At 43.8% G+C, this 26745-nt stretch overlaps 1 protein-coding gene across 27 annotated transcripts in view; it reads right to left on the bottom strand.

Moving 5' to 3' along the window:
* LOC106612695 (dystonin) overlaps nucleotides 1-26745 on the bottom strand; it is a 190862-nt gene that overhangs the window by 104550 nt on the left and 59567 nt on the right. For 25 of the 27 annotated variants that reach the window (XM_014214148.3, XM_014214222.3, XM_014214247.3 and 22 more), the window contains 16 exons: nucleotides 16145-16311; nucleotides 11812-11924; nucleotides 11089-11195; nucleotides 8317-8436; nucleotides 7692-7787; nucleotides 7451-7578; nucleotides 4067-4160; nucleotides 3654-3808; nucleotides 3057-3510; nucleotides 2818-2946; nucleotides 2571-2648; nucleotides 2294-2455; nucleotides 1229-1333; nucleotides 839-934; nucleotides 625-750; nucleotides 234-386 (listed from right to left, as the gene is read on the bottom strand). In XM_014214148.3, the coding sequence (XP_014069623.3) occupies nucleotides 234-386; nucleotides 625-750; nucleotides 839-934; nucleotides 1229-1333; nucleotides 2294-2455; nucleotides 2571-2648; nucleotides 2818-2946; nucleotides 3057-3510; nucleotides 3654-3808; nucleotides 4067-4160; nucleotides 7451-7578; nucleotides 7692-7787; nucleotides 8317-8436; nucleotides 11089-11195; nucleotides 11812-11924; nucleotides 16145-16311 (2283 nt within the window). Of the gene's footprint in view, nucleotides 1-233; nucleotides 387-624; nucleotides 751-838; nucleotides 935-1228; nucleotides 1334-2293; nucleotides 2456-2570; nucleotides 2649-2817; nucleotides 2947-3056; nucleotides 3511-3653; nucleotides 3809-4066; nucleotides 4161-4343; nucleotides 4618-7450; nucleotides 7579-7691; nucleotides 7788-8316; nucleotides 8437-11088; nucleotides 11196-11811; nucleotides 11925-16144; nucleotides 16312-18344; nucleotides 19854-26745 lie in introns of those variants that run through there. The other 2 variants (XM_014214210.3, XM_014214255.3) reach the window with 2 other exon arrangements.

Genomic DNA, 26745 nt, shown 5'->3' with positions numbered 1-26745 from the left:
AGGGGCGCAACTTTGGTTTTAGAAGTGGGGAATACATAATTTATTTTTATGTATATATTTTTATTATCCAGTAGGATAAACACTCTAAACAGCCCACCGCTCGGATGCATCCGCATGGTCCTAAAGCACACCGTTGCCTCGTTTTGTATCACTGCCCCGTCCCCCCGTACCCTGTGAAAGTTGCGCCCCTGGTAGCACATACATGTATCTCTAACAAGAGACTCAAATAGCACCTCTATTTGTCGGTAGTCACAGATGGCTTTGACGGGTATGGAAGACCTGATAGGGGTGTCTGGGGTTCTGGGCTTGAGCTGGACGATGGCCTTGGCCTTGCCCACCAACCCAGCCACTGTGCTGCGGTACTGGAGGAGCTGCTCCTTCTCATCCTGGGGACAGACAGACCACACCCATGTTCCAGCATCAGTCAAACACACAGGTGGATTATGATACTTCACCAGCTCAGCATAAGCAGAATTCACTCACAGGGATTTTTAGTTAATGTTTAATGGTGGGGGTATTCATTCGGAACCTCTAGGAATTCATAATTGGATTTATGACCATGTGAGTCTTTGGGATTGGTCTATGTGTCTCATTTAATAACATAGTTTGGGAATGCCAGCTTACCATGGACTCCTGGATGTGATCCTCCAGCTTGTGTACGCTGCTTGTCCGATCACAGCCATACTTTCTTTGGATGTCACCTTGTAGGCTCTTCAGGTAGTCCATGGACTCTTTGGCATCATTGAAAAACTGTATGGGAGTGAGGAAAGGAGATCAGATTAGCTTTTTGCAACTAGCAGGCCTTCATTCATTTGTTTGAGGAAAACAGATAACTTACCTCGAAATAGACTGTGTTGTCTTTCAGGTGCTGCTCTACACAAGAGCAGAGCTGTAGAATCCAGCTCCACTGGGTCTGCATGGCTGCTCTATATGCCTAGAGGATTCCACACAGAAACATGTTACAATTAAAAATACCTTATGATTGTTCTTCTAGGAACAAGTTAGTGAAGAAATTGAAATGTTGTGTATGACACTATTGAGCACCAACGCAGGTTTAGCTGAAAATGAGTAATCATATTTATATTTGAATGGACAAATTACCTCATTATCTGAGACATACAATCTAACTGATTTATCATATAAAAAATATTGGATTTACACTAAAGCAGTTTATATCAGATGGTTATGGAGTGGTTATGTGACATCTGTAAACACAGACAGGGCTTACTTCGATAGTTAGCCTGGCAGGGTGGTTCTCCTGCAGAAGGTTCTCTGCATTATCCTGCACAGACTTGATCACCTTCTCCTTGTCGTCCAACTCTCTCATCAGATCCTACAGAGAGAGAGACAGAGACAGAGAGAGACAGAGACAGAGACAGAGAGAGACAGAGAGAGAGACAGAGAGAGAGACAGAGACAGAGAGAGAGACAGAGAGAGAGAGAGACCGTGACAGAGAGAGAGAGAGAGACAGTGACAGACAGACAGACAGACAGACAGACAGACAGACAGACAGACAGACAGACAGACAGACAGACAGACAGACAGACAGACAGACAGACAGACAGACAGACAGACAGACAGACAGACAGACAGACAGACAGACAGACAGACAGACAGACAGACAGACAGAGACACAGACAGAGTGAGACAGAGTGAGACAGAGTGAGACAGAGAGAGAGAGACACCCGAGATGTCACACCACGTCCTTGGCATCCAACCATTGCCTGAGACCAATCCCTTCCCACTCAGGATACCTACACTATGACTTGGAAGAGGCTTGTATGGCACGTATCTCTAAATACCAGCTTGAACCAAATCCCATTGGAGACACATTGAACCGATTCATCTAAGTTATTCTAAGATGAATAGGACATTGGTAATATAGCCATATCCATGTGTTTAAATGGTATGATGTAAGCCCCAAACAAGCCCCATGACTAATTTCCACCCATACGTTATGTAGCCTTTGTACTTTGTTTTCAGCGTAAACATACCACCCTCAGAAATAAGATTTCCACAAGATATTGTTTCCCCAGAAGGAAATGTGTTAATCCCTTTAGGTCAACTAAGTCAAACCCACTTCCTGGTGGGAAGGCTGTACATGCCAGCGGTGGATCCATGCCAGAAATGCATAGCTCAGATGTTTAGCCTCAAAGTCACCAACAACTGGCTAATAAACACACCTATAATGTTAAAGTAATTGTCTACAAGAATGAATAAGAACTGAATAATGATATTATATTCTGTGAGCAAAATATGGAAATACAATGTTCTGAACAGTGTCGGGACTCACAGCGTGGTACTCTCTCTTCTTGGAGATGTTGCCGTTGCGATCGCTCCAGTCGAAAGCAACCTCTTCTTCCTCTTTCTCGTTGAGCCAGATTAGTTCCATGGTGGCCCGCGACACAAAGTCATGCAGGCTCTCCAGGTTCTTCTGACGCTCCCGCGAACATTTCTACAGAAGCCCAGAACCACAGGAAATAGTCAGGTTGTCCATGTGGTATTAAAAATAGTAGAGAAGTAATTATTTTGTTAGTTAGAACTACCAAATATTTTAACAGGAAACTTACCAGTAACTTCCCATACTGATATTCTAAGTTGCCCAGCTTGTCAGAATAACTTAGTTTTTGCGCTTGGGTCATCTGAATCTGAGATAAATAGACATACCATATGTTTTTATTAGTTGACATTTAAAAACTTTGCAGCATTGAGGGGTTTGCACTCAAAACAAAACAACTGAATGTGATGCACAGAGATATTTATAAGTTTGTCCAGACAAAAACTTTGCAGAATAGGCGGACTGTTGCTTGTACATACCTCACTAAGTTTGGCTTCTTTAAGGCTCATTTGAAATTCTTCGATGGCTCTGTGAACACTTCTGTGGTTCTCTAAATGTGTTTCCACACTTGGCAAATCGGCTCCCCAATCTCCGTGATCCAATTGCACCTTCAAAGGAAGAGAAAACAATTAAGAATTGGTCTCAAAATGTCTAAATCACAAATATCAAAATGTATAGGATTATACTAACAGTACAGTGAATACATGTAGATCCTCACCTGCATCTCCTCCACCCAGTTGATCAGGTCCTGCACAAAGTTCATGTTGACCTCCTCCTTGGTCATGTTGGGGTCCACTAGCGAGGACTTGCCCAGGGGCTTGCGGATCTGCATGTGTTTGTGGTGCTGGAGGGATCCCGGATCCATGCCCCCTCCTCCGCCCCCCATATAGGCCTGGATTGACCCGGGCTGCATGCCGCTGGGTGTCATTGCGGGGCTCAGGGCAGGGGTGAGGCCCGGGGTAAAGCTGGAGGTGAAGGTGGAACCGGGAGTTCCCAGGCCTCCAGGGGTGAGGCTGGAGTTGTGGTTCGATGAAGAGAAGCCTGAGTTGAGACTCTGAGTGATGCCTGAGATCATCATCCTGGTCTGTTGGGTGGTCAGGGTGCGTCCTTGACTGTACACAGAGGAACACTCTGCCCTCAGCCCCAGCAGGTCGTCACGGAGCTTGGATACCCTGGATCATACACACAACACACAATGATATGTTTAGAAATATAGTTTAATGATTTTTTTATCAGTTTAATGAACATTTCACAACAAATGTTATGTTTATTTATATGTGTTGCATGGCATTTAGAGAAAGCAGTGAGTTTGCACCTTTGAACAAGCCGATCGGAGCAGTAGAACTTCCCGTCCAGTAGAATCTGGATGTCAACCACCTGCTGTCTCAGGTGGTTCTCACATTCCAGAAGGTACCCAGAGACCTCTGCTTCGTTCTGGAACTGGACCCCAGACTCTAGTCTCTTAGCATCCTGAGAAAAAAATTAAATGTCCAAACAGTCGGTGATGTACTTTTCTATTACAAAATTCAATAACAATAATGATGTAAAAAAATAGACACAAAATTTGCATAATCAAATAAACATCAGTAAAAGCAGGACCTGGAGTATTCTGAGCTTTTGTCGTGAATATGCTGTTGCAATTTTTTTTTATTTTTTTTTTATTTTTTTTTACATTTAACCTTTATTTAACTAGGCCAGTCAGTTAAGAACACATTCTTATTTACTTACAGACTGCAGGGCAGTTCGTGCTAACGCTAGTTTGTCCTCTCCAGTGACACAGTCCCGCTGGACTCTGGTTGCAATCTGCTGCAACATTTCAAGCCTAAAAGAAAAAATACAATAATTGACATTCATATTAAAGATGTAATTTTACAGAATAAACAACAAAGGTGTGGCACTGCAATGGCATCAGTTCCATTTGAAAATCCCATCTGCAGAAAATACATCTACAAACAAACAAACAAGAAAAGCTTGGACAGCCCTGACTTCTAATAGATAACATCACCTTGGTCCATACACAGAGTTGTTATTGAGAAACATTGGAAAGACTGTGGTGCTGGTGAGCAGCGGCTCTATGGCTGGTCCTGAGAGAGTGCTGTTGCTCACAGACGAGACAGTGCTGTATCCCATGTTGTATGCCATGTTGTTGTGCATGCTAGAAGACTATAGGACTATATTGAGCCACTCAAAGAATCACACTAGCTAGCTAATCTCGCTTCCATCTAAAATAGGAACTCCAGCACAGACATACACACACTCACAGGTCCAACTGACACAAAGTGTTTTCTTCTCCCCCTTTTATAGGCCCATCCTTGTCCTCATGCAACGAGGTGAAGAGACAATAAAATAGAACCCACCCCTTAAAGAACATGTTGCCCTCGGCCATAGAAGCTCATGGCAATATTTGTACAATTCATTACATGTTCAGACAGTAACAGTCAGGGTTGGGTAGGTTACTTTCTAAATGTAATCCATTACAGTTACTAGGTAACTTTCCAAAATTGTAATCAGTGACGTAACTTTTGAATAACTCAAACTGAGTAACGTAATCTGATTAGTTTCAGTTACTTTTAGATTACCTTCCCCTTAAGAGGCATTAGAAGAAGACAAAAATGTATATTACAAATTGATAGACATCTATTGCAGGATAAATCAATGTTTACATAGCTGGCCATAAATGAATGTTGCATTTTGCTTTATGGGTTGGTTATGTAGGCTTCTTCTAACCCACTGATTTCTACTACTGATTATCATTTGATTAGCCTATATCTTTACATTAAAAACAAAGTTAGTCAGATTTCCAGTCATTCCAATTAATTTAATACCCCTTGATCTTCAGTAATAGGTCTTGGTAACATAGATTAGCCAAATTGTTTAACCTGAGCATAACCCAAAAACGAAGGACTTATTAGCCAACTCTGTTGTTTATGATGTTGTTGTCATGGAGGAGTGATTGTACTCATTGCTTCGAGTCGAAAAATAAATGTTGCTCTCCTGGAATGGCATGCTTTGAGCACTACCGAAAAGTGCTATTTGCATGTGAAAAATGTATGCCATGTTCTGCATTTGCTATAGGCCTATTGTTTACGTTTTTGTTGGTGACACTGGTATCTCGATAATTTGCAGCTGTTTAAGTCTATCAAAAGTATGCCAATTTGAGCATGTGTCCGTGAGGCCTATGCAAAAAAAAATGATCAACACAAATTAAATTGAGCAATAATAGCTCCACTCATGGTCTTCTTAAATGAAACTCATTTTTGACAGTATGGAGCACAATGCCACGGAGGAGTTTAGAAGGGAGGAACTCCCTCAAACTTTTCTTCCATTGGCTGGGATCCACACTATGCAGCTGTTGCAAGAGTGCATTTTCACTGTCTGTCCACTGGTCACAAAAACAATGATTGATAAGCAGCTTAAACTTCTTCAATTCAACCATTATTGGGTTAAAATACACATTTAGATTTGTGAACAGCCATCCATAACAACCACAATCCATAACGCACAAGTAGCTAAATGAGAGGGCAGCAGTGTGATTCACATCAATGCGCTATATAGATATCAATAATAAGTGATATCCGTACCACCACTGCTGTTGTCCTTAGCTCTAAACATTTATTAAAGTTGGATAATCTTTGGATGCCGACAGCAGTCGCACCATTAGAAGACTTTGGCCTACAAAAGCCAATTCCTCATCTTTTCCCGTTATCCATCAAACACATTTGGTGATTCCTCATCGTGGTCTCTGACTTGTGGTCAGCCTCAATCAGTATCAGTGAATGTCATTGAGAAAACAGAAAAGTGGCATAATAATCCTTTCTGAATTAAAAGTAATCCTATAAATATTAATTTAGTTTTTCAAATCTGTAATCCGATTACAATATTTTTGCTGGTCATTTAATAGATTACAGTTACAGGTTTATTTGCAATCAGTTATATTTATTACATTTTTAACCCTTATTTTACCTGGTAAATTGACTGAGAACACATTCTCATTTACAGCAACGACCTGGGGAATAGTTACAGGGGAGAGGAGGGGGGATGAATGAGCCAATTGGAAGATGGGGAAGATTAGGTGGCCATGATGGTATGAGGGCCAGATTGGGAATTTAGCCAGGACACCGGGGTTAACACCCCTACTCTTACATTAAGTGCCATGGGATCTTTTAGTGATCACAGAGAGTCAGGACACCCGTTTAACGTCCCATCCGAAAGACGGCACCCTACACAGGGCAATGTCCCCAATCACTACCCTGGGGCATTGGGATATTTTTTTAGACCAGAGGAAAGAGTGCCTCTTACTGGCCTTCCAACACCACTTCCAGCAGCATCTGGTCTCCCATCCAGGGCACGACCAGGACCAACACTGCTTAGTTTGAGTGGCAAGCCAGCAGTGGGATGCAGGGTGGTATGCTAGTACAGTATGCTATATCACACAACATTACCAGATATCAACAAGCCAGGTGATTTCCAACATAAATAGTACCTGCAGTCCAAAAACCCTTAATGCGAGATGACATGATAAGAGTACAATGTGCCTGTGACTGTGCCAGAATGTGAGCTTCTAAACAATCTGATGTTGACAAGAAATGATGGGAACACCCACCATCAGCGCTCTAAAGTACCTGACAAATATCACTGAATGGCTTGAGCCGATAAACTAGGCATGGAATCACAGCACAATTAATGCCTACAAACCTGACAAGAGACATAGAAAGTATCTTTTAGGAAAAAAATAGATACCTCAGTTTGAAGAACCACAGACCACAGCATGTACAAAGGTAAAGACCATGTCATTTCATGAACCACAGAATAATCAAATTACTGCACATCCTTAAACAGAAGTTTAGACACAAACATCTAATTATAAAAGAGGGGGACTTCATGTAACCCAAATAAGCAGTTCACCAGAGCACTCACCATTGACCCTGAAACCAATCACTAAATACAGTTTTTCATAGTCATTCTAATCAGGCAATTGGGTAAAATCTTCAATCTTAGTTAGCTCATGTATTTTACATGATTTACATGGCTGTCAGGTAAATACAGGATTAGAATTACAAATCATAGTAGTGTGTGGTGCACCAGCAGCATCAGAAGGATGACCCTTCATACCTGTCCACTTCAGGTCTCAGGCTCTTCTCCCTCTCCAGCATGGCCACGATCAGCTTGCCCCATTCCTTCTCCACATCATTGGGGTGAAACCCCTGAGGCAGCTGGATACGACCAAACTCCATCCACACCTGTCCCCCAACACATACACATCAACATCTTAGTGAAGTTCATTGTAGTTTGCTGGTTTGGAAAGAGCTGACAGGCTCTAAAGAACAAGTGAGTGTACGTCGCGGTAGCATACCTCCAGCATTTTGTAAAGATGCTTGATTTTGCTCTTCTCGGTTTCTTTCAGCGGGATTTCATTCTCTTTAAACTGCAAGTACTGTGTATAAAGTTCCTGTAAAAACAGATATATATATAAATACATAAAAACATTAGTTCAGTGCAAACATAGCCACATATCACAGAAATACTGAATCAGTAGAATCAATACATTTTGTCTATGCTATTATACATGCATCTAGTATCTGTGTATACTCACACTAGTCTGCTTTGAAATGACTGTACCACACAGTTGTATTGTATGTTGTATTAGCAGCTATAGACTATTTGAAGTCAACAGAGCTGCTCTCTGACACCTGTCAATATAGCTCTCTTTAATATTCCATTTCATTAACATGACGCTACTTATGGGGCCATTTGAAGCCTCAGAGAGCTTGGGCTCTTAGCCTCAGGCTTTCAGGGCCAAGCTCTATAAACTGATATCCAGCTTACTGAAAACCAACTAGACAAACACTCCAGATATTGGAGGCTTATTGGAGGTTAATTATTGATCAAATTAGGGATCTTTCTACCATTCAATATGGCAGAAAATGTGTTCATTCAATCTGCATTTGATCTGTAATCACGTTTCCTTTGTGCTTTACCTTTAGTTCCACTGGGTTGTTAGGGAACGCTCTGTCTGACATCAATCCCACGTTGTGTTTGATCCACTGGATCAGGTAATTCACCATGTTCTGGTACTCTACCCATTTGATATCAACATCCTGTTAAGAAAAAAAGATCAGTTTTAATCAATACATTGGCTCATGTAGGGATGTGTGCATTTTCCAAATGGACCAAGTTCTTGGGGTAGAGCGTATTTTGAGCGTATTTCAAGTCGTTCAAGCAATACATCTATAGGGCAACTTGTCATAATATTTATTTGAACAGTTGGTGCTATACAAACTAAACTACAAAAATAAGTAGTTAAGACTCTTTGCTGTGGTTATTAGTGTACACACATCTCAGCATTCTTCCATAGCCTTTAAAACAACATTTCCACAATTTTCTCAGAGGGCTTTCAGCAGCTAAATACTCCCTTTTAGCATCCTGCTCAGACTTACAGTATTTGCCTCAACAAAGCCAGATTGAAAAAAATGCCTTCCTTTAGACATATGAGTGATGCAAAGGAATGCATATTTGCATATAACCTCTGTGCCCAATCCCAGCCAAGAATCAAGTTTCGAATCAAAGTCGAGATCCAAGTGAAAAATACAGTTAAGAAAGTATGCCAAAGGTAAGGAAAAAATACTTGTCACTGATGTGAATTCAAAGGATCTGTGTGAAATATACAGTTGAAGTCGGAAGTTTACATACACCTTAGCCAAATACATTTAAACTCACAATTCCTGACATTTAATCCAAGTAAAAATTCCCTGTCTTAGGTCAGTTAGGATCACCACTTTATTTTAAGAATTTGAAATGTCAGAATAATAGTAGAGAGAATGATTTATTTCAGCTTTTATTTCTTTCATCACATTCCCAGTGGGTCAGAAGTTTACATACACTCAATTAGTATTTGGTAGTATTGCATTTAAATTGTTTAACTTGGGTCAAACGTTTTGGGTAGCCTTCCACAAGCTTCCCACAATAATTTGGGTGAATTTTGCCCCATTCCTCCTGACAGAGCTGGTGTAACTGAGTCAGGTTTGTAGGCCTCCTTGCTCGCACACACTTTTTCAGTTATGCCCACAAATTCTCTATAGGATTGAGGTCAGGGCTTTGTGATGGCCACACCAATACCTTGACTTTGTTGTCCTTAAGCCATTTTGCCACAACTTTGGAAGTATGCTTGGGGTCATTGTCCATTTGGAAGACCCATTTGGGGCGGCAGGTAGCCTAGTGGCTAGAGTGTTGGACTAGTAACCAAAAGGTTGCTAGTTTGAATCCCCGAGCTGACAAGATAAAAATCAGTCGTTCTGCTCCTGAACAAGGCAATTAACCCACTGTTCCTAGGCCGTCATTGAAAACAAGAATTTGTTTTTATCTGACTTGCCTAGTTAAATAAAGGTCAAAAAAATTTGCGACCAAGCTTTAACTTCCTGACTGATGTCTTGAGATGTTGCTTCAATATATCCACATAATTTTCCATCATCATGATGCTATCTATTTTGTGAAGTGCACCAGTCCCTCCTGCAGCAAAGCACCCCCACAACATGATGCTGCCACCCCGTGCTTCACGGTTGGGATGGTGTTCTCGGCTTGCAAGCCTCCCCCTTTTTCCTCCAAACATAACGATGGTCATTATGGCCAAACAGTTCTATTTTTGCTTCATCAGACCAGAGGACATTTCTCCAAAAAGTACGATCTTTGTCCCCATGTGCAGTTGCAAACCGTAGTCTGGATTTTTATGCCAGTTTTGGAGCAGTGGCTTCTTCCTTGCTGAGCAGCCTTTCAGGTTATGTCGATGTGGGACTCGTTTTACTGTGGATATAGATACTTTTGTACCTGTTTCCTCCAGCATCTTCACAAGGTCCTTTGCTGTTGTTCTGGGGTTGATTTGCACTTTTCGCACCAAAGTACATTCATCTCTAGGAGACAGAACGTGTCTCCTTCCTGAACGGTATGACGGCTGCGTGGTCCCATGGTGTTTATACTTGCGTACTATTGTTTGTACAGATGAACGTGGTACCTTCAGGTATTTGGAAATTGCTCCCAAGGATGAACCAGACTTATGGAGGTCTACAAATCTTTTTCTGAGGTCTTGGCTGATTTCTTTTGATTTTCTCATGATGTCAAGCAAAGAGGCACTGAGTTTGAAGGTAAGCCTTGAAATACATCCACAGGTACACCGCCAATTGACTCAAATGATGTCAATTAGCCTATCAGAAGCTTCTAAAGCCATGACATCATTTTCTGGAGCTGTTTAAAGGCCCAGTCAACTTAGTGTATGTAAACGTCTGACCGACTGAAATTGTGATACAGTGAATTATAAGTGAAATAATCTGTCTGTAAACAATTGTTGGAAAAATTCCTTGTGTCATGCACAAAGTAGATATCCTAACCAACTTGCCAAAACTATAGTTTGTTAACAAGAAATTTGTGGAGTGGTTGAAAAACAAGTTTTAATGACTCCAACCTAAGTGTATGTAAACTTCCGACTTCAACTGTACATGCAGTGATTGATTTAAAATGGTGATAATCACATTCATATAAACACATTTTACTGTGTTCGATTTCAAGAGGAAAGTACACTGCAGTCAATGGCTTAAAAGGTATAAGTCAACCCATGCTGTTAATAGGAATATGCTGCTTTGTATTGAGGTGAATTTTGCTTTCATTATATTGTTTTTTTTAAATACAAAACTATTTTCTTAACTATAATTGCATAGGAGATTTAAGTGTGCTGTACAAGAATCTGTTCATCATGTACGTACATTTGCATTGATACCGTCAAAACCATCAGGTACTTTAGGGAAGACATCATACAGTGTGGAGACGTATGTGATGACCGACTTCTCATCAGGAGACTGCACATCCACGTCTGGTGTGAAAAGGTGAAATTAAATCAAATACACAACACGGTCATCATAAGGTACTGTACATGATACCAGAAATTATTTCAAATCAGACAGCAGTACTCTGGGCTATTTGAATCCTATTTATCCCATATGCTTGTTGTGTCGTTTTCATTTTGTAAAGCATCTAATAAAACAAATAGCAGCCAGTATAACTGTAGGATCTTAATTTGAGGCTGTTTGCTATAGCAGGAAAATAATCCTGCAGCAACCTGAAATGTCAAATAATATGTGAATTACAATTAATGGGAATATTTTTAGAGGTTATTACATTTTTCATAAGGGAAAATAAACTCTGAAATTGGAAATTACACAGTTTAGAAGCCTTTTTAAAGCTTAAATACACAACAAGTTATACATTTCCTGCACTGCAGGAAAGTTCTCCTGCAGCACGGTGATCAAGTGAAGATCCTGCATCTGTAAGTAAAGCTGTGTTTAGAAGTCATCTCCCCACTCGGGTAATAATGCATTGCATTTCTTCAAGCTGATTTACTCTAGCAAAGAAGTGTTAATGGCAAATGTTTACCTGTTGTGTCAAACAAACTGTTACGGACGAGCATGTGGATAAACAGAACAACTCACCCTCGGGGTCCAGTAGTCTGGCCACCCCAAGCCGTTCAGCCACACCAAAGGCCTGTTCTAAGTTTGACCGGCTAGTCTGAGCCGACACTCTGCCCATATCCACCAGATCAGGTCTGCAAAGGAAGAGAACATACTAATAGGAGCTCATCTGTTTTATGAAATGTTAATATGTGTCACGACTTCCATCGGTGCGACTACGGTGGAAAGTCTGGTCTCCACCGTGCGCATCCCCTCAGAATATGCCAATTTGGCTCTCGCCTTCTGTAAGAAGAGGGCGACTAAATTACCACTTCATCGACGGGGGGATTGTGCGATAAATCTACTGGTAGACGCAGCACTTCCCAGGAGTCACGTGTGTCCTCTGTCACAGGAGGAGACGGCGGCTATGGAAACATGGGTCTCCGAATCCCTGGAGCAGGGATACATTCGGCCCTCCACTTCACCTGCCTCCTCAAGTTTATTTTTTGTGAAGAAGGATGGGAGTCTGTGCCCGTGTATTGACTATCGAGGGATCAATCAGATCACAGTGAGGTATAGCTACCTACTGCCTCTCATCGCCAGTGCGATCGAGTCAATGCACGGGACGCGCTTCTTCACAAAATTGGATCTCAGGAGTGCTTACAACCTGTTGCGTATCCGGGAGTGGGACGAGTGGAAAGACGGCATTTAGTACCACCTCTGGGCACTATGAGTACCTCGTCATGCCGTACGAGTTGATGAATGCTCCATCAGTCTTCCAGGCCTTTGTTGACGAGATTTTCCGGGACCTGCACGGGCAGGGTGTAGTGGTGTATATCGACGACATTCTGATATATTCCGCTACACTCGCCGAACATGTGTCCCTGGTGCGCAGGGTGCTTGGTTGACTGTTGGAGCATGACCTGTACATCAAGGCTGAGAAATGTCTGTTCTTCCAACAGTCCGTCTCCTTCCTAGGGTACCGCATTTCCACTTCAGGGGTGGAGAGGGAGAGTGACCGCATTTCAGCCGTGCGTAATTGGCCGACTCCCACCACGGTAAAGGAAGTGCAGTGGTTTCTAGGGTTTGCCAACTACTACCGGAGGTTTATCCGGGGTTTTGGTCAGGTAGCATCTCCCATTACCTCACTGCTGAAGGGGGGACCGGTGCGGCTGCAGTGGTCGGCTGAGGCGGACAGGGCTTTTGGTCACCTGAAGGCTCTGTTAACCTCGGCTCCCGTGCTGGCTCATCCGGATCCCTCTTTGGCGTTCAAAGTGGAGGTGGACGCGTCCGATGCTGGGATAGGAGCCGTGCTCTCTCAGCGCTCGGGCACACCACCATAGCTCCGCCCCTGTGCTTTCTTTTCGAAGAAGTTCAGCCCGGCGTCGCGAAACTAGTGTCCAGCTGTACGTTCTGTCTGCTGTCCGCGACCGGTTGATCTATTGGGCCCACACGTCACACTCCCCTGGCATCAGTCGGACAGTGCGTTGCCTTAGTGGGAAGTACTGGTGGTCCACCTTGGCCAAGGACGTGAGGGTTTATGTTTCCTCCTGCTCGGTGTGCGCCCAGTGCAAGGCTCCCAGGCACCTGCCCAGAGGGAAGTTACAACTCCTACCCGTTCCACAACGGCCGTGGTCGCACCTGTCAGTGGACTTCCTGATGAATCTTCCTCCCTCACAGGGCAACACCACAATCCTGGTCATTGTGGATCGGTTTTCTAAGTCCTGCCGTCTCCTCCCTTTGCCCGGTCTCCCTACGGCCCTACAGACTGCGGAGGCCCTGTTTACACACGTCTTCCGGCGCTACGGGGTGCCTGAGGACATAGTTTCTGATCGGGGTCCCCAGTTCACGTCCAGGGTCTGGAGAGAGTTCATGGAACGTCTGGGGGTCTTGGTCAGCCTCACCTCAGGCTTTCACCCCGAAAGCAACGGGCAGGTGGAGAGAGTAAACCAGGATGTGGGTAGGTTTCTGCGGTCATTTTGCCAGGACTGGCCGGGGGAGTGGGCGGTGTTCATCCCGTGGGCAGAGATGGCCCAAAACTCACTCCGCCACTCCTCCACCAACCTCTCTCCTTTCCAGTGCATACTGGGGTATCAGCCGGTTCTGGCACCGTGGCATCAGAGCCAGATCGAAGCTCCTGCGGTGGACGAATGGTTTAAGCGCTCGGAGACCTGGGACGCCGCCCATGTGCACCTACAATGGGACGTGAGGCGGCAAAAGGCGAGCGCCGACCGCCACCGCAGTGAGGCCCCAGTGTTCGCACCAGGGGACCGGGTCTGGCTCTCGACCCGAAACCTGCCCCTCCGCCTGCCCTGCCGGAAGCTGGGCCCGCGTTTTGTGGGGCCATTCAAAGTCCTGAGGAGACTGAACGAGGTATGCTACAGGTTACAGCTTCCCCCAGATTACCGTATTAATCTCGTTCCATGTGTCTCTCCTCAGGCCGGTGGTGGCTGGTCCACTCCAGGATTCTGAGGTGCGGGAGGTTCCTCCGCCCCCTCTGGAGATCGAGGGGGCCCCGGCGTATGCTGTTCGAGCCATTCTGGACTCGAGGCGTCGGGCGAGGGGCCTTCAGTACCGTGTGGAGTGGGAGGGGTACGGTCCGGAGGAGAGATGCTGGGTGCCGGTGGAGGACGTTTTGGACCCTTCATTTCTGCGGGAGTTCCACCGTCTCCATCCGGATCGCCCTGCGCCTCATCCTCCGGGTCGTCCCCGAGGTCGGTGTCGGCACGCTGCTGGAGCCACGCGTCAAGGGGGGGGTACTGTCACGACTTCCGCCGAAGTCAGTCCCTCTCCTTGTTCGGGCGGCGTCCGGCGGTCGACGCCACCGCCAATCCACTTTTCATTTTCCATTTGTTTTGTCTATGTCTTACACACCTGGTTTCACTCACCCAATTACCTGTTTATTATTTAACGCTCTGTTTCCCATGTTTGGTTGTGAGTGATTGTTGTATTGTGGTCCGTATTGTGGGCTTGGTAATTCTCTTGTATTTTGATTATTTTAAGTAAAGTTATTTTTATTTACTCATCTCTGCTGTCCTGAGCCTGACTCCTCTGCACCAGCTACACATAGATCCTTACAATATGTAATACTTTTGGAAGTGGAAGAGCACAAATGTAGTATTTTCGCAAATAATCATTTTGACTGGTTTGCATTGTTATGTTTTAGGTTATTTCAGCTATTTCATCACATACTATACTTCTTGAAATATGTTGGTATTAGTAAGGAACTTCTCATTGAAGAAAACATATTTGTTTGTAGAAAAGTTTTAGTGTGAGGAAAAAATAGCTAGCAATGTAAAATGAGCCTGTAATATAATGTAATATAATCCTGTAAATAGTAAGCTAACTACAGAGGAAATGCCTAGGGACGCAGTGCAGTCCCTGACTTTCCAGAGAAATAAACACGTGTTTGCTCAAGAGCCAAAGACAGTCAGGCCAGCCAAAAAGAGGTCAATGTTTAAGTTAAACAATTCCACATGACCCACACATACGTCAATAACTTGTGTTGAGTTATGTGTCCATTGAACTTGAGAAGGCTTGGACTGCAAATAGTGATGTGACATTGACCATAACAAACAAAAGGGAGGCGGGAGAAAGTAGAAATACCTTTCCATCTACTTCAGTCTAGTTCATGTCATTTTAGGTCAGTCCAACAAGGTAGAATATACAGGGTCTGAAATCCGATACTGTCTAACTGAAAATCCAACCACTAAGTGCTGCCTTATTGGGTTGATGGGAAAGAGAGAAGTCCAAGACTCAAAATGTGATGGTGAATCACAGATGTGACTCAGCAAAAGACAGAAAAGTAAACAAAGGAGGAAAATAGTTATGTTCTTATGAACTGTAAATTGTTGTTGTTATACACTGGAAATATACTCATGAGGTGATATTCCAGTTAAACCCTGATGAAAGACTAATTACATTTTTTTTTAATATATATATATAAAATCCCTAAAAAAGGATTGTAAAGCAAACAATAAGGCCACTGTGCTGGAATTTAAATTAAATATAGGGATTGGTGATACAGGGGTCTCTTTTTCAGATACAGGTTCCGTATATCAAGTGTTACCTGTATTTATGAATGATGGTGTTATCTGTATTTGTAAATGGTGTTACCTGTATTTATGAATGATGGTGTTATCTGTATTTGTAAATGGTGTTACCTGTATTTATGAATGATGGTGTTATCTGTATTTGTAAATGGTGTTACCTGTATTTATGAATGATGGTGTTATCTGTATTTGTAAATGGTGTTACCTGTATTTATGAATGGTGTTGTACCTGTATTTGTGAATGATGGCATTGCCTGTATTTGTAAATGGTGTTACATGTATTTGTGAATGATGGCATTGCTTGTATTTGTAAATAGTGTTACCTGTATTTATGAATGATGGCATTGAACAGCCTCCCGTCCCTCCAGGAGGTGGTGAAGTTGTTACAGCGTACGCCCACATAGCCCTCTGTCATCTGCTGGGACCACATCAGCAGCCGCTCCTTGGCTGTCATGTCCTCAGACTCCCCGCAAACATGGATCTCAGAGATCTGGAGAGGAACAACACAAACAAGTTATTATTAGGAACAACACAAACTAGTCATTACACCTACATTACCATCAGACACCTACATTACCATCAGACACCTAAATTACCATCAGACACCTACATTACCATCAGACACCTACATTACCATCAGACACCTACATTACCATCAGACACCTACATTACCATCAGACACCTACATTACCATCAGACACCTACATTACCATCAGACACCTACATTACCATCAGACACCTACATTACCATCAGACACCTACATTACCATCAGACACCTAAATTACCATCAAGCATATGGGTGAGACAGACTATATCGGGGACAATAATGTATATCATACCTGATGGAAATACTTCAGATGTTAGGAACATATGTTTGAATTGGGAGCCTTTCTAGAGTCACAGACAGAATAACTAATAACAACATAAATGTGCTAAATTCATTATATTGTGTTGAATGAATACACACATGATAAATGTCTGCACCAAATTCATATAATTCCTTATTTGGTTCATACTGAACCACAGTGTCCCTATTGGACATCTCAAATTGGCAGCTGGATAATAAATAATCCATTTGTTGGCACAGGTTAAAGAGTGACGGTACGATGATCTTAAACCAAACACATTCCCTTGACGTTTCAACACAGTCGACATCAGGAAGCAATTCCATGTATCTATAGCTGGAGGAAAAACATGATCACCTCTGACCTTGACAACAGGAAGTGACCTTTGAACCTCTTCCTGCTGTGTTGTCATGCTTCATGTTTCGCTAGGCAATGCTGACCTAGCTACACTTTAACAATCGTTGAGTAAGCAAAATGATGGTAGGACTTTATTTGGAAAGTCCCAAATATATGGTTTGTAGATGTTCAGCATACTAACTAACTAACTGTCAACAAAATTCCAACTATCCATTAACCTTAGCCCTAAATCTGTCCCAAACCGGTGAGCAAGCAAAAATGGACATTGAAATTGGGGTTGAATGTGAGTAACACGACATATTGTAGCAGTTGTGTTCAGTTGATTTGGGGGCATACTAAAAAGATGATGCTATGTGCTGCCAGATTGACCACTAAATTGTGTAAAAATTGCTCAAATGACCCCAAGGTTGTTGCACTTTCCTATACTTGGAATTACGTCATGGAAAATAGTGGTCCTGTCATGATAAGCTGCTTCCTTTGGTATTTTACCTTTAGAATCCGAAAGCTGGGAAATCTAGAAGCAAAACACAGACACTGATATAACCTGTGTCTTAGAAGTAAGGAGGGGGTGGGTTATATGGACCTGGGCAATCAAAACATCAACATTTCAAGGAGAATCAAAGAGAACAAATAACCTTTCCAAATGCCAGCTGTTTATCACTGAGGTATACAACATTTTAAAGATCAAAAAACAGTTTAGAATCTGGTTTGACATAATGGGTAGAATCTTAGTAGCCAAGCTCGAGCAGAGGTGAGGCTCACAAGAAACACTGCTGAGTGAAATATCTTGTGAGGAGAATCATACCAGTGAAACAAGTTAATTAACTACTCAGTGCTTTGTAATTATCTCTGTGTCCATGTGTTGTGGCTTTGTAGGCTGTAAATTACAGCTCCACATCACAGCATGTGATGATGCCAGTTATGTTGTTGTTTGACTCAAAGGGAATCTTAGACTATGTCATAGTATAATAATAGTTGTCTTCTGATTGGTTTTAGAGAGCAAATGGCGGTTAGCAGTCTGCCAGTACAGCATACGGAAAGATTGTGCCGTGAGGTTCAATCACACATCAACACAAACACTGTCTCTATGCAACACCACTGCAATAGAACAACACTTCATAGAAGAATGAAAACATACGAAAGCAAAGATCATGTTTGCTATTTCAGAAAACAGTGCATCTGTATCATGTAAGAGGAACCAAACCAAGCCACCAGTTGTACAGTATTACAGAGTTACAGTAGCAAGCTACTGATACAGTAGCACATTACATTTTGGTCCACACATGTTGGCTGGCTATAAATAGCCTGCACTTGGTTTACCTCTTGTTGGGCGGATGTACACTTGGCAGATGCTTGGAGAGGCTCCAGATAATCTGGAGAGCGGGACCCTCCATCAGAGCAGCTGTGAAACCTCCTCCTCCTCTTCCTGTGCAGCTGAGTGCTCCATATGATTTTGGGGAGCCCTTCTAGGTTGTGATCTCCACCTCCTCTCAGGGTCCGGAGCATATGCTCCACAGCTCCGAATGTCACCGCCCGCCTCAGCTGCTTATGTAGCAGCTTCTTTTCCAGCAGACCATGCTTAGGAGTGATACTCCTGGAGGTCTTGGTGATGCCATGGAGCTTTTCCTCTCTGTCTGTCTGGTGTGCAGGAATCCGTCCAGATCGTAATGCTAACTTCTTCCCAAGAGGAACTTTGGGGACCTCCCCAACATACACCCCTTTGCTGATACTTCCCAGCCTAGGTCTGGGTGTCTCCCCTTCCGGTGCCCCAGCCTGGCTCTCCCTGATGCTCCTGTCTACTCCATGCTGGTGCTCTACCCTTCTGGGTATATCCTCCTCACTCTGGACACTCTCTCCTCCTCGGCTCCGGAGGGATTCCGGCCGCTGAAACTCCCCCGATTTCCTCTTCTTCTTCCTCTGGAAGTAGCGCCGGCCGCGGAGCTCTTTGGACTCGAGGCTGAGCGGAGCTTTGGTGGGGTCCACATAGCATTCCTCCTTGGGGCCCCGTACACAGCCACACACATTGCCCATGACTGTCAGTCCTAAGTTCCCTTTCTATAAACAGCGTTACGTTCCTTCTAATTTCACGTTGGGATTCCGTGAGTGAACTTAACTTGATCCAGAGCTCTGTTATTCCACAAAGAGGCAGCCATAGTTTTCCTCCAAGGGGGCGGAGAAAAATCTACGGCAGGCAGCCCGGCAGCAGACACAAACACCCCTCCCCTCCACACAGCGCTGGGTTAGCTGGAGAGAGAAAGTCTGTCTGTCTCCCAGAAGAAGCTAAAATGTCCCAGGCACTTCCTTCTGTCACTCCTTTCTTCTGTGACTGCTCTCCTCTCCTCTCAACTCTGCTCTGCTCTCAGGAATCGTCTCTCAGTCTCTGACCTTTGAAACGTTTCCTTGGCCCGGCTAATTCAACAACACCATAAATGCACTGCAGGAGAGGCAGACGCACAGCCACGTCCTACATCTGTCCTCCTGTGATGTCCTCCTCATCTGAAGTGTAAACACGGGCACCTCCAGACCCCCTTCGGGTGTTAAGTTTCCCCAAATGTGCCTGTCTGTAACGAGGCTGCCTGTTTGAGGAGAGCGGAGGGAGCGAGGTGCGGCAGCGGGACAGGATCAGATGGCTGTCGGTTTTCTGCTCTGCCGGCTGATGACCACTGATTACACCGTATGGGAAAACTTTGCTCAGAAAGTTGGCCTAACCTGATAGGCAGGGATTCTCTCTGCTTGGTACGGCCTATCATAGGGGCTTTAAAAATAACAGGGCAGCATGTGTCAACAAAAGCAGCCGATGCAAATCCTGCTAGGCTAACAAAGCACTTTCACTTTGCCTATTAATCAGACTGTATACAATCGCAAAGCCAGAGGTGGGGCTTGAGTCCAATGGTTTAAACAAACACTATTATCCAATCGGACCATTGCAATCCCATTTCAAATGGGGGCAAATACAGTATACACTTTGCACAGGAAGTGACTCATGTATATGACCTATGGAACAAACATAATGATTTGATTATATGTCATTATATATGTGACATATGTAGCAAGTACGGTCCATGAAAGGCATATAAAGCTTGTGTTTTTTTTAAATATTCAACAAAATGTTCCGAACAACCACAAGTGAGTTGACAAATTGAGTGAAATTGGCAAGGCCTCAGGATGAGTGTTGATTGAAATAGTATAAATCATTTCTTTGCATAGCCCAACTAAAAATAACTGTCCCACCAGGCTCTGGCTCTATTCTGATGGCAGTGACATTTCCCCTGAAGGTTACAGTCTGCTAGGCCCTGCAGTTTACATAATGTATACCTGGCTGGCTGCACTACATACACAATACACAGTATACTTAGCACTAAAGCAAAACTACTTGATCAACCACAACACATGAGCAGCCTATTTTTACTTTCATAGAAATCTACTTACTATGTAAATATTCATATTCATTCATGTGGTGTTTCAATAATATCAGAGTTTTGAAAAACTGTAATTGGTCATTCATTGCAAACCAATGTGGAAAATGTAATTACAGTCTTTCAGCATCGAATAAAGTCTTAAAATATAGGCCTATATTTTGCTGACTCATCTTAGCCTTTTTTTGCAAATTCATCATACTTTATCCTTTCTTCCTTTTTATCCACCTGTCTAACAGGATGTTAGTGCTCCCTGCAAATAGCTCTGTCTTCAATCTTTTGTTTGATCCGCCAATAACAAAGGCCAGAGAGGGGTGGAAGGATGGAAGGAGGGAAGAGAGAGAGACGTGTACATTATATTGAGATGGAAGACTCTATCCTGCCACATTCACCCCTATTATCTACCCTGGTGAAACAAGTCAAAGCCTACACATTTGTTTTCGTGTGCCTCTCCGAACCTCAGTTTATTGAGACATCTAACAGGACCTTGACCGTAACCCTTGGAGACCTTGACTGTCAGTCAGACGACACTGCAGAGACCAAAGAGCTACAGTATGGAGCATCGTCATGGCAGTGTATTCAGGTTTCACTGCAGTTATTCACATGAAAGGAAGACAATGCACCAGTCTTCTCAATGCCTTGTCCCAAGGGGGGATATGCAATATGTGTCCCATTGTAGGGAATACCAGAGGGACTTCAATGTATTCAGTATGTAAACGCACCTGGGAGACGGCTTTGTAAACCGATTGTCAACCAGAGGTAATAGTCTGAAACATTTCTGTATAACTTCAATCTCTACAGTTTAGAGCTTCAGTTCCTATCAAACCATAGCAAGTGACGGATGAATGACACATTCTCAGAAGACATTCTTAAAAGAAAAAATATCAGAGAAGTAATACAATGTCATTGGATGAGCATGACCGAATGGCTGGATCATCATACAAAAGGTAATGTCAACTTAGTCCTTCCAAAACCTTTTCGATAGAGTCACGTAGCATCCAAACAGGGTTGGGTTCATCGCTATGTCACATTGTGTTTCTGCCAGCTGGACTTAAACCCCACACATAACTGATCAACATTTTCTCCCTCTGTGCCCTGCAACCCTGAAAAATCAAGAATCTACAGGTCCATAGCTACTAGCTAGTACAAATGCCCAAAGGCTTGCATGAGTGACAGGGGCAGGTGTAGGCACACCTCACCCAAGCTACCTGTCAGGATGTTTTATGATTCCAAGCCATAAGAAAAAACGTTAATTATTCTTCAACAAGCACTTCAAATGATTCACTTTCAAAATATTCAATCTTTTCTTGTGTTTTTACCAGACCTCGATGAGTCTGGGATGTGCAGGCAACAGAGGAGAGAGGGTAGATGTTGAAGCATGCAACGAGACATCACTGCTCTCTGTCTGTTGGATTGTCAAGGAGTTTTCTGTTGTAGATGAACTGTGGCTAACTATCAGTGCTTATTTGTCCATGTCCTTCTACCATGGTCTGGTTCTAGGTCAGGGTGTCATAACGCTAACTATCAGTGCTTATTTGTCCATGTCCTTCTACCATGGTCTGGTTCTAGGTCAGGGTGTCATAACGCTAACTATCAGTGCTTATTTGTCCATGTCCTTCTACCATGGTCTGGTTCTAGGTCAGGGTGTCATAACGCTAACTATCAGTGCTTATTTGTCCATGTCCTTCTACCATGGTCTGGTTCTAGGTCAGGGTGTCATAACGCTAACTATCAGTGCTTATTTGTCCATGTCCTTCTACCATGGTCTGGTTCTAGGTCAGGGTGTCATAACGCTAACTATCAGTGCTTATTTGTCCATGTCCTTCTACCATGGTCTGGTTCTAGGTCAGGGTGTCATAACGCTAACTATCAGTGCTTATTTGTCCATGTCCTTCTACCATGGTCTGGTTCTAGGTCAGGGTGTCATAACGCTAACTATCAGTGCTTATTTGTCCATGTCCTTCTACCATGGTCTGGTTCTAGGTCAGGGTGTCATAACGCTAACTATCAGTGCTTATTTGTCCATGTCCTTCTACCATGGTCTGGTTCTAGGTCAGGGTGTCATAACGCTAACTATCAGTGCTTATTTGTCCATGTCCTTCTACCATGGTCTGGTTCCTGTTCTAGGTCAGGGTGTCATAACGCTAGCTACTGCTAACATTCCTCTCCCATACTGTAACCCAGTAGTCAAGCCTGCAGACTGACTGTGCCAGATATATTAATAATCCATAGCAGGGGCCTGAGAGAGAGAGAGAGAGAGAAAGAGAGAGAGAGAAAGAGAGAGAAAGCGAGAGGAGAGAGAGCAAGAGCGAGAGAAAGAGAGGGGAGAGAGATGAGAGAGAGGGGAGGGGGAGAGAGAGAGGATGAGAGAGTGAGAGAGAGAGAGAGAGAGAGAGGGGGAGAGAGAGAGTGGAAGAGAGAGAGAGGGGGAGAGAGTACGAGAGAGAGAGAGAGAGAGAGAGAGAGAGAGAGAGAGAGAGAGAGAAAGAGAGAGAATGAGAGAGAGAAAGAGAGAGAGAGGGGAGAGAGAGATGAGAGAGGGGAGAGAGAGAGAGCAAAAGAAAGAAAGAGAGAGGAGAGAGAGCAAGAGCGAGAGAAAGAGAGGGGAGAGAGATGAGAGAGAGGGGAGGGGGAGAGAGAGAGGATGAGAGAGTGAGAGAGAGACAGAGAGAGAGAGGGGGGAGAGAGAGAGAGGGGAAGAGAGAGAGAGGGGGAGAGAGTACGAGAGAGAAAGAGAAAGAGAGAGAATGAGAGAGAGAAGAGAGAGAGGGGGGAGAGAGAGATGAGAGAGGGGAGAGAGAGAGAGCAAAAGAAAGAAAGAGAGAGGAGAGAGAGCAAGAGCAAGAGAAAGAGAGGGGAGAGATGGGAGAGAGGGGAGGGGAGAGAGGGGAGGGGAGAGATGGGAGAGGGGACGGGTAGAGAGAGAGAGGGGGGAGGGGGAGTGTGAGAGAGAGAGGGGGAGAGAAGGGGAGAGAGATGAGAGAGGGGGAGAAAGATGAGAGAGGGGGAGAGAGAAGCGAGAGAGGGAGAGAGAGAGAGAGAGGGAGAGAGAGAGAGAGAGAGAGAGGGGAGAGAGTACGAGAGAGAAAGAGAAAGAGAGAGAATGAGAGAGAGAAAGAGAGAGAGGGGGAGAGAGAGATGAGAGAGGGGAGAGAGAGAGAGCAAAGAAAGAAGAGAGAGGAGAGAGAGCAAGAGCAAGAGAAAGAGAGGGAGAGAGATGAGAGAGAGGGGAGGGGAGAGAGAGAGGGGACGGGTAGAGAGAGAGAGGGGGGAGGGGGAGTGTGAGAGAGAGAGGGGGAGAGAAGGGGAGAGAGATGAGAGAGGGGGAGAAAGATGAGAGAGGGGGAGAGAGAGAGAGGGGAGAGAGAGAGAGAGGGAGAGAGAGAGAGAGAGAGGAGAGAGAGAGAGGGCACTAGCGAGTTGTGCTTCACTAGGCCTCAGAAATGCAACACTAGATCATCTTAGTGCTGCTACTGATGTGCCATACATCCCCCAGTGTGCAGACGTGTGTGTGGGGGTTTACGGCTTGACCCCTAATACAAGCCTATAGCTTCCATATGCATGTTGGTGAATGTAGTTGCAGCAACACAGTAAAGACGGTGTGTAGTACTACACAGACATGGGCACAAATGTTCTCAGGGTGTGGGGCCTGTTGTTGACTGTAGCCTGTGAAAACAATGGAAGGAGGGACACCGAAAACAGATGAACATTAGTACTGCAGGCGAGACGAAGGAAGGGACACTTACTCTATACAAACAAACTATTTCCTGCACTCATCATCACACAACACGTAACACTGGAGGGAGGGACATGTCCAACCTCTTCCCTCCTTTTAATTCAACACTGAAGCACAAACAGTACAAACACGTAATGACCATTTCACCATTTCAGCTCAGATAGCTATTAGCTCTGAGACACACACACACTTGCGGACAATGCAGTTCCTCTCATTGAGCTGTGAGGTGAGTGGTTCAGTGTTGTCCTCTATGTGTGTGGTGTGTGTGGTGTGTGTGTGGTGTGTGTGTGTGTGTGTGTGTGGGTGTGTGTGTGTGTGTGTGTGTGTGTGTGTGTGTGTGTGTGTGTGGGCTCAGTCACCTGATCTCAAACCAATTGAACCCTTACGGGAGATTCAGGAGCGGTGCCTTTTTTTCCACAACCATCAACAAAACACCAAATGATGGAATTTCTCATGGAAGAAAGGTTTCGCATCCCTCCAATAGAGTTCCAGACACTTTGGGAATCTATGCCAAGGCGCACTGAAGCGCTTCTGGCGGCTCCTGGTCGCCCAATACCCGATTAAGACCCTTTATGTTGGTGTTTCCTTTATTTTGGCAGTTACCTGTATATACCAGCAGGCAAACTGCCACAGGCGTAGGCCTATGTTAACATAACCATAGGCATGACACTTTGTTAGACTGGCTTGACATCTTGTGGCCAACGAGGGAACAACAGCTATAAAAAGAGAAACTGACAGTTTAGATGAGTGGTCACCAAACTTTCAAGTCAAGATCACTTTCGCAGTCAAAAAGCAAGCTGAGATCTGCCGCTCAGATTTTTTTAAACATAAGTTAACCATTAACCTAATAAAAACAGTTCTGCAAGAATGAGGTTTGTGCAGTAGGCCTAATACATTATCACAGCATACTGGCTATATACCTGGCCTACCAATATTGTTCTTCTCAGACCAAAATATATTTCAAAACTCGAGCTTTGACAACAAAATAAATCAGTTTGTGTAGCACTTGCAAGGCATAGCTGGGTATAAATTGAAATAATTTGCAAATAATTCGCTTTTTTATATTACTGGACTAACCTGTCATGGTGCTTTCAAGACAACAGGGGAAAAAACGAGGTCAAATTATGACGTCAGTGATCTTCAGGTCAGACAGTCGAGGCTCTAGAAAGATGCCAGAATTTCCAACTTGGAATTCTGAGTTGGATTACGTCAAAACTATTTTTCCCAGTCGGATCTTGTTTTTTTTTCAGAGTTTCCCGTTGGCTTGAACACACTGAAGTTGGAAGTCTGAGATTTCCGAGTTCCAAGTTTTTATTAACACTGCATTAGTCTCAACCGAGGGAGGGTGAGAGCAGCAGAGGGTCCGGTCCGCCTCTCGGGGTCACTGCTCTCTCCTTCCTTTCCTCCAGTGAGACTGACCAGAGAGTAGGGCTGTGGCGGTCACAAACTTTCGTCAGCCGGTAATTGTCAAGCAAATAACTGTCGGTCTCATGGAAATTGACTGTTAATTAACATAAATACATTTAGCATCTCCTGGCTTCCACACAAGCCACTGATACAGACCTTTGGAACATCTACATTTTAAAAAGTATAATAAATCCATGTAATATAGCCTACACCTTCACAATAAATCAATGTTCTTTTTTTGACAGGTCTAAAGAAGCATGATATGAAGAAAATGTAGTCTATTTCAGAAGAACAGAATAGCCTACTCTGAGTTGTCCTTATGTTAGGTCCTAATGTGGCTATGCCAAATGGCTGTGGGTTACACTAGTTCATTTAGCAGACAAGATTTGCTTAGAATTCTGTGCCATTATTTTATAGTTTGAAGAATACAATTGAACGAAGTTGATCAAAATAGAAAGGATATTTTCTCCAAATGATTTGAGGGAGTGCACACATACGGCTATTCTGTGTTGAGTGGCTAACAAATAAATAGGTATTCCTACAGTATATGCTTAATTTAGAGTTAATGTAAGTTTAGTTGTTCTACAAAAGTTGTGCTATATGTTTTGATTTTTAATACATTGTAAGGCTGCATGATGCGACTAATGACGATTTGAAAAAAGTCCCTTGAAAGGGATGAGCTCTGCTTAGTTTTTTTGCGCAGGCTGTACACACTACATCAGTCACTCATTCACAATTTGACATGCCTAGAATTTCACGGCGGCATCTCCTTTGTGTAGCCGTAATGCACCCTAAAAAAATCTATGTAATTTGAGGCCAGTGACCGTTGTGCCCTTCTCCCTGAGTGCTGAGCATCACACCTCACTCACATGGCTCTCCATCACGTGATCGGGTCTTTCTCACAGGCTACAGGTGAAGACAGACACATTGGAGACGCAACTGCGCGTGTCCTTATCCAATTCCTAGGTGTATACTGAAGATTATTTATTTATTTTATTTATTTATTTAACTAAATAGTCAGTTAAGACCAAATTCTTATTTACAATGACGGCCTACACCGGCCAAACCCAGATGACTTTGGGCCAATCACAGCCGGTTGTGATACAGCCTGGATTCGAACCAGGGTGTCTGTAGTGATGCCTCTAGCATTGAGATGCAGTGC

The sequence above is a fragment of the Salmo salar genome, chromosome 01 (assembly GCF_965601325.2).
Source record: "Salmo salar chromosome 01, fSalSal1, whole genome shotgun sequence".
NCBI classification, from domain to species: Eukaryota; Metazoa; Chordata; class Actinopteri; order Salmoniformes; family Salmonidae; genus Salmo; species Salmo salar.
Note: the sequence above shows the minus strand (reverse complement) of the source record. Positions and strands in the feature narration are given on the sequence as shown.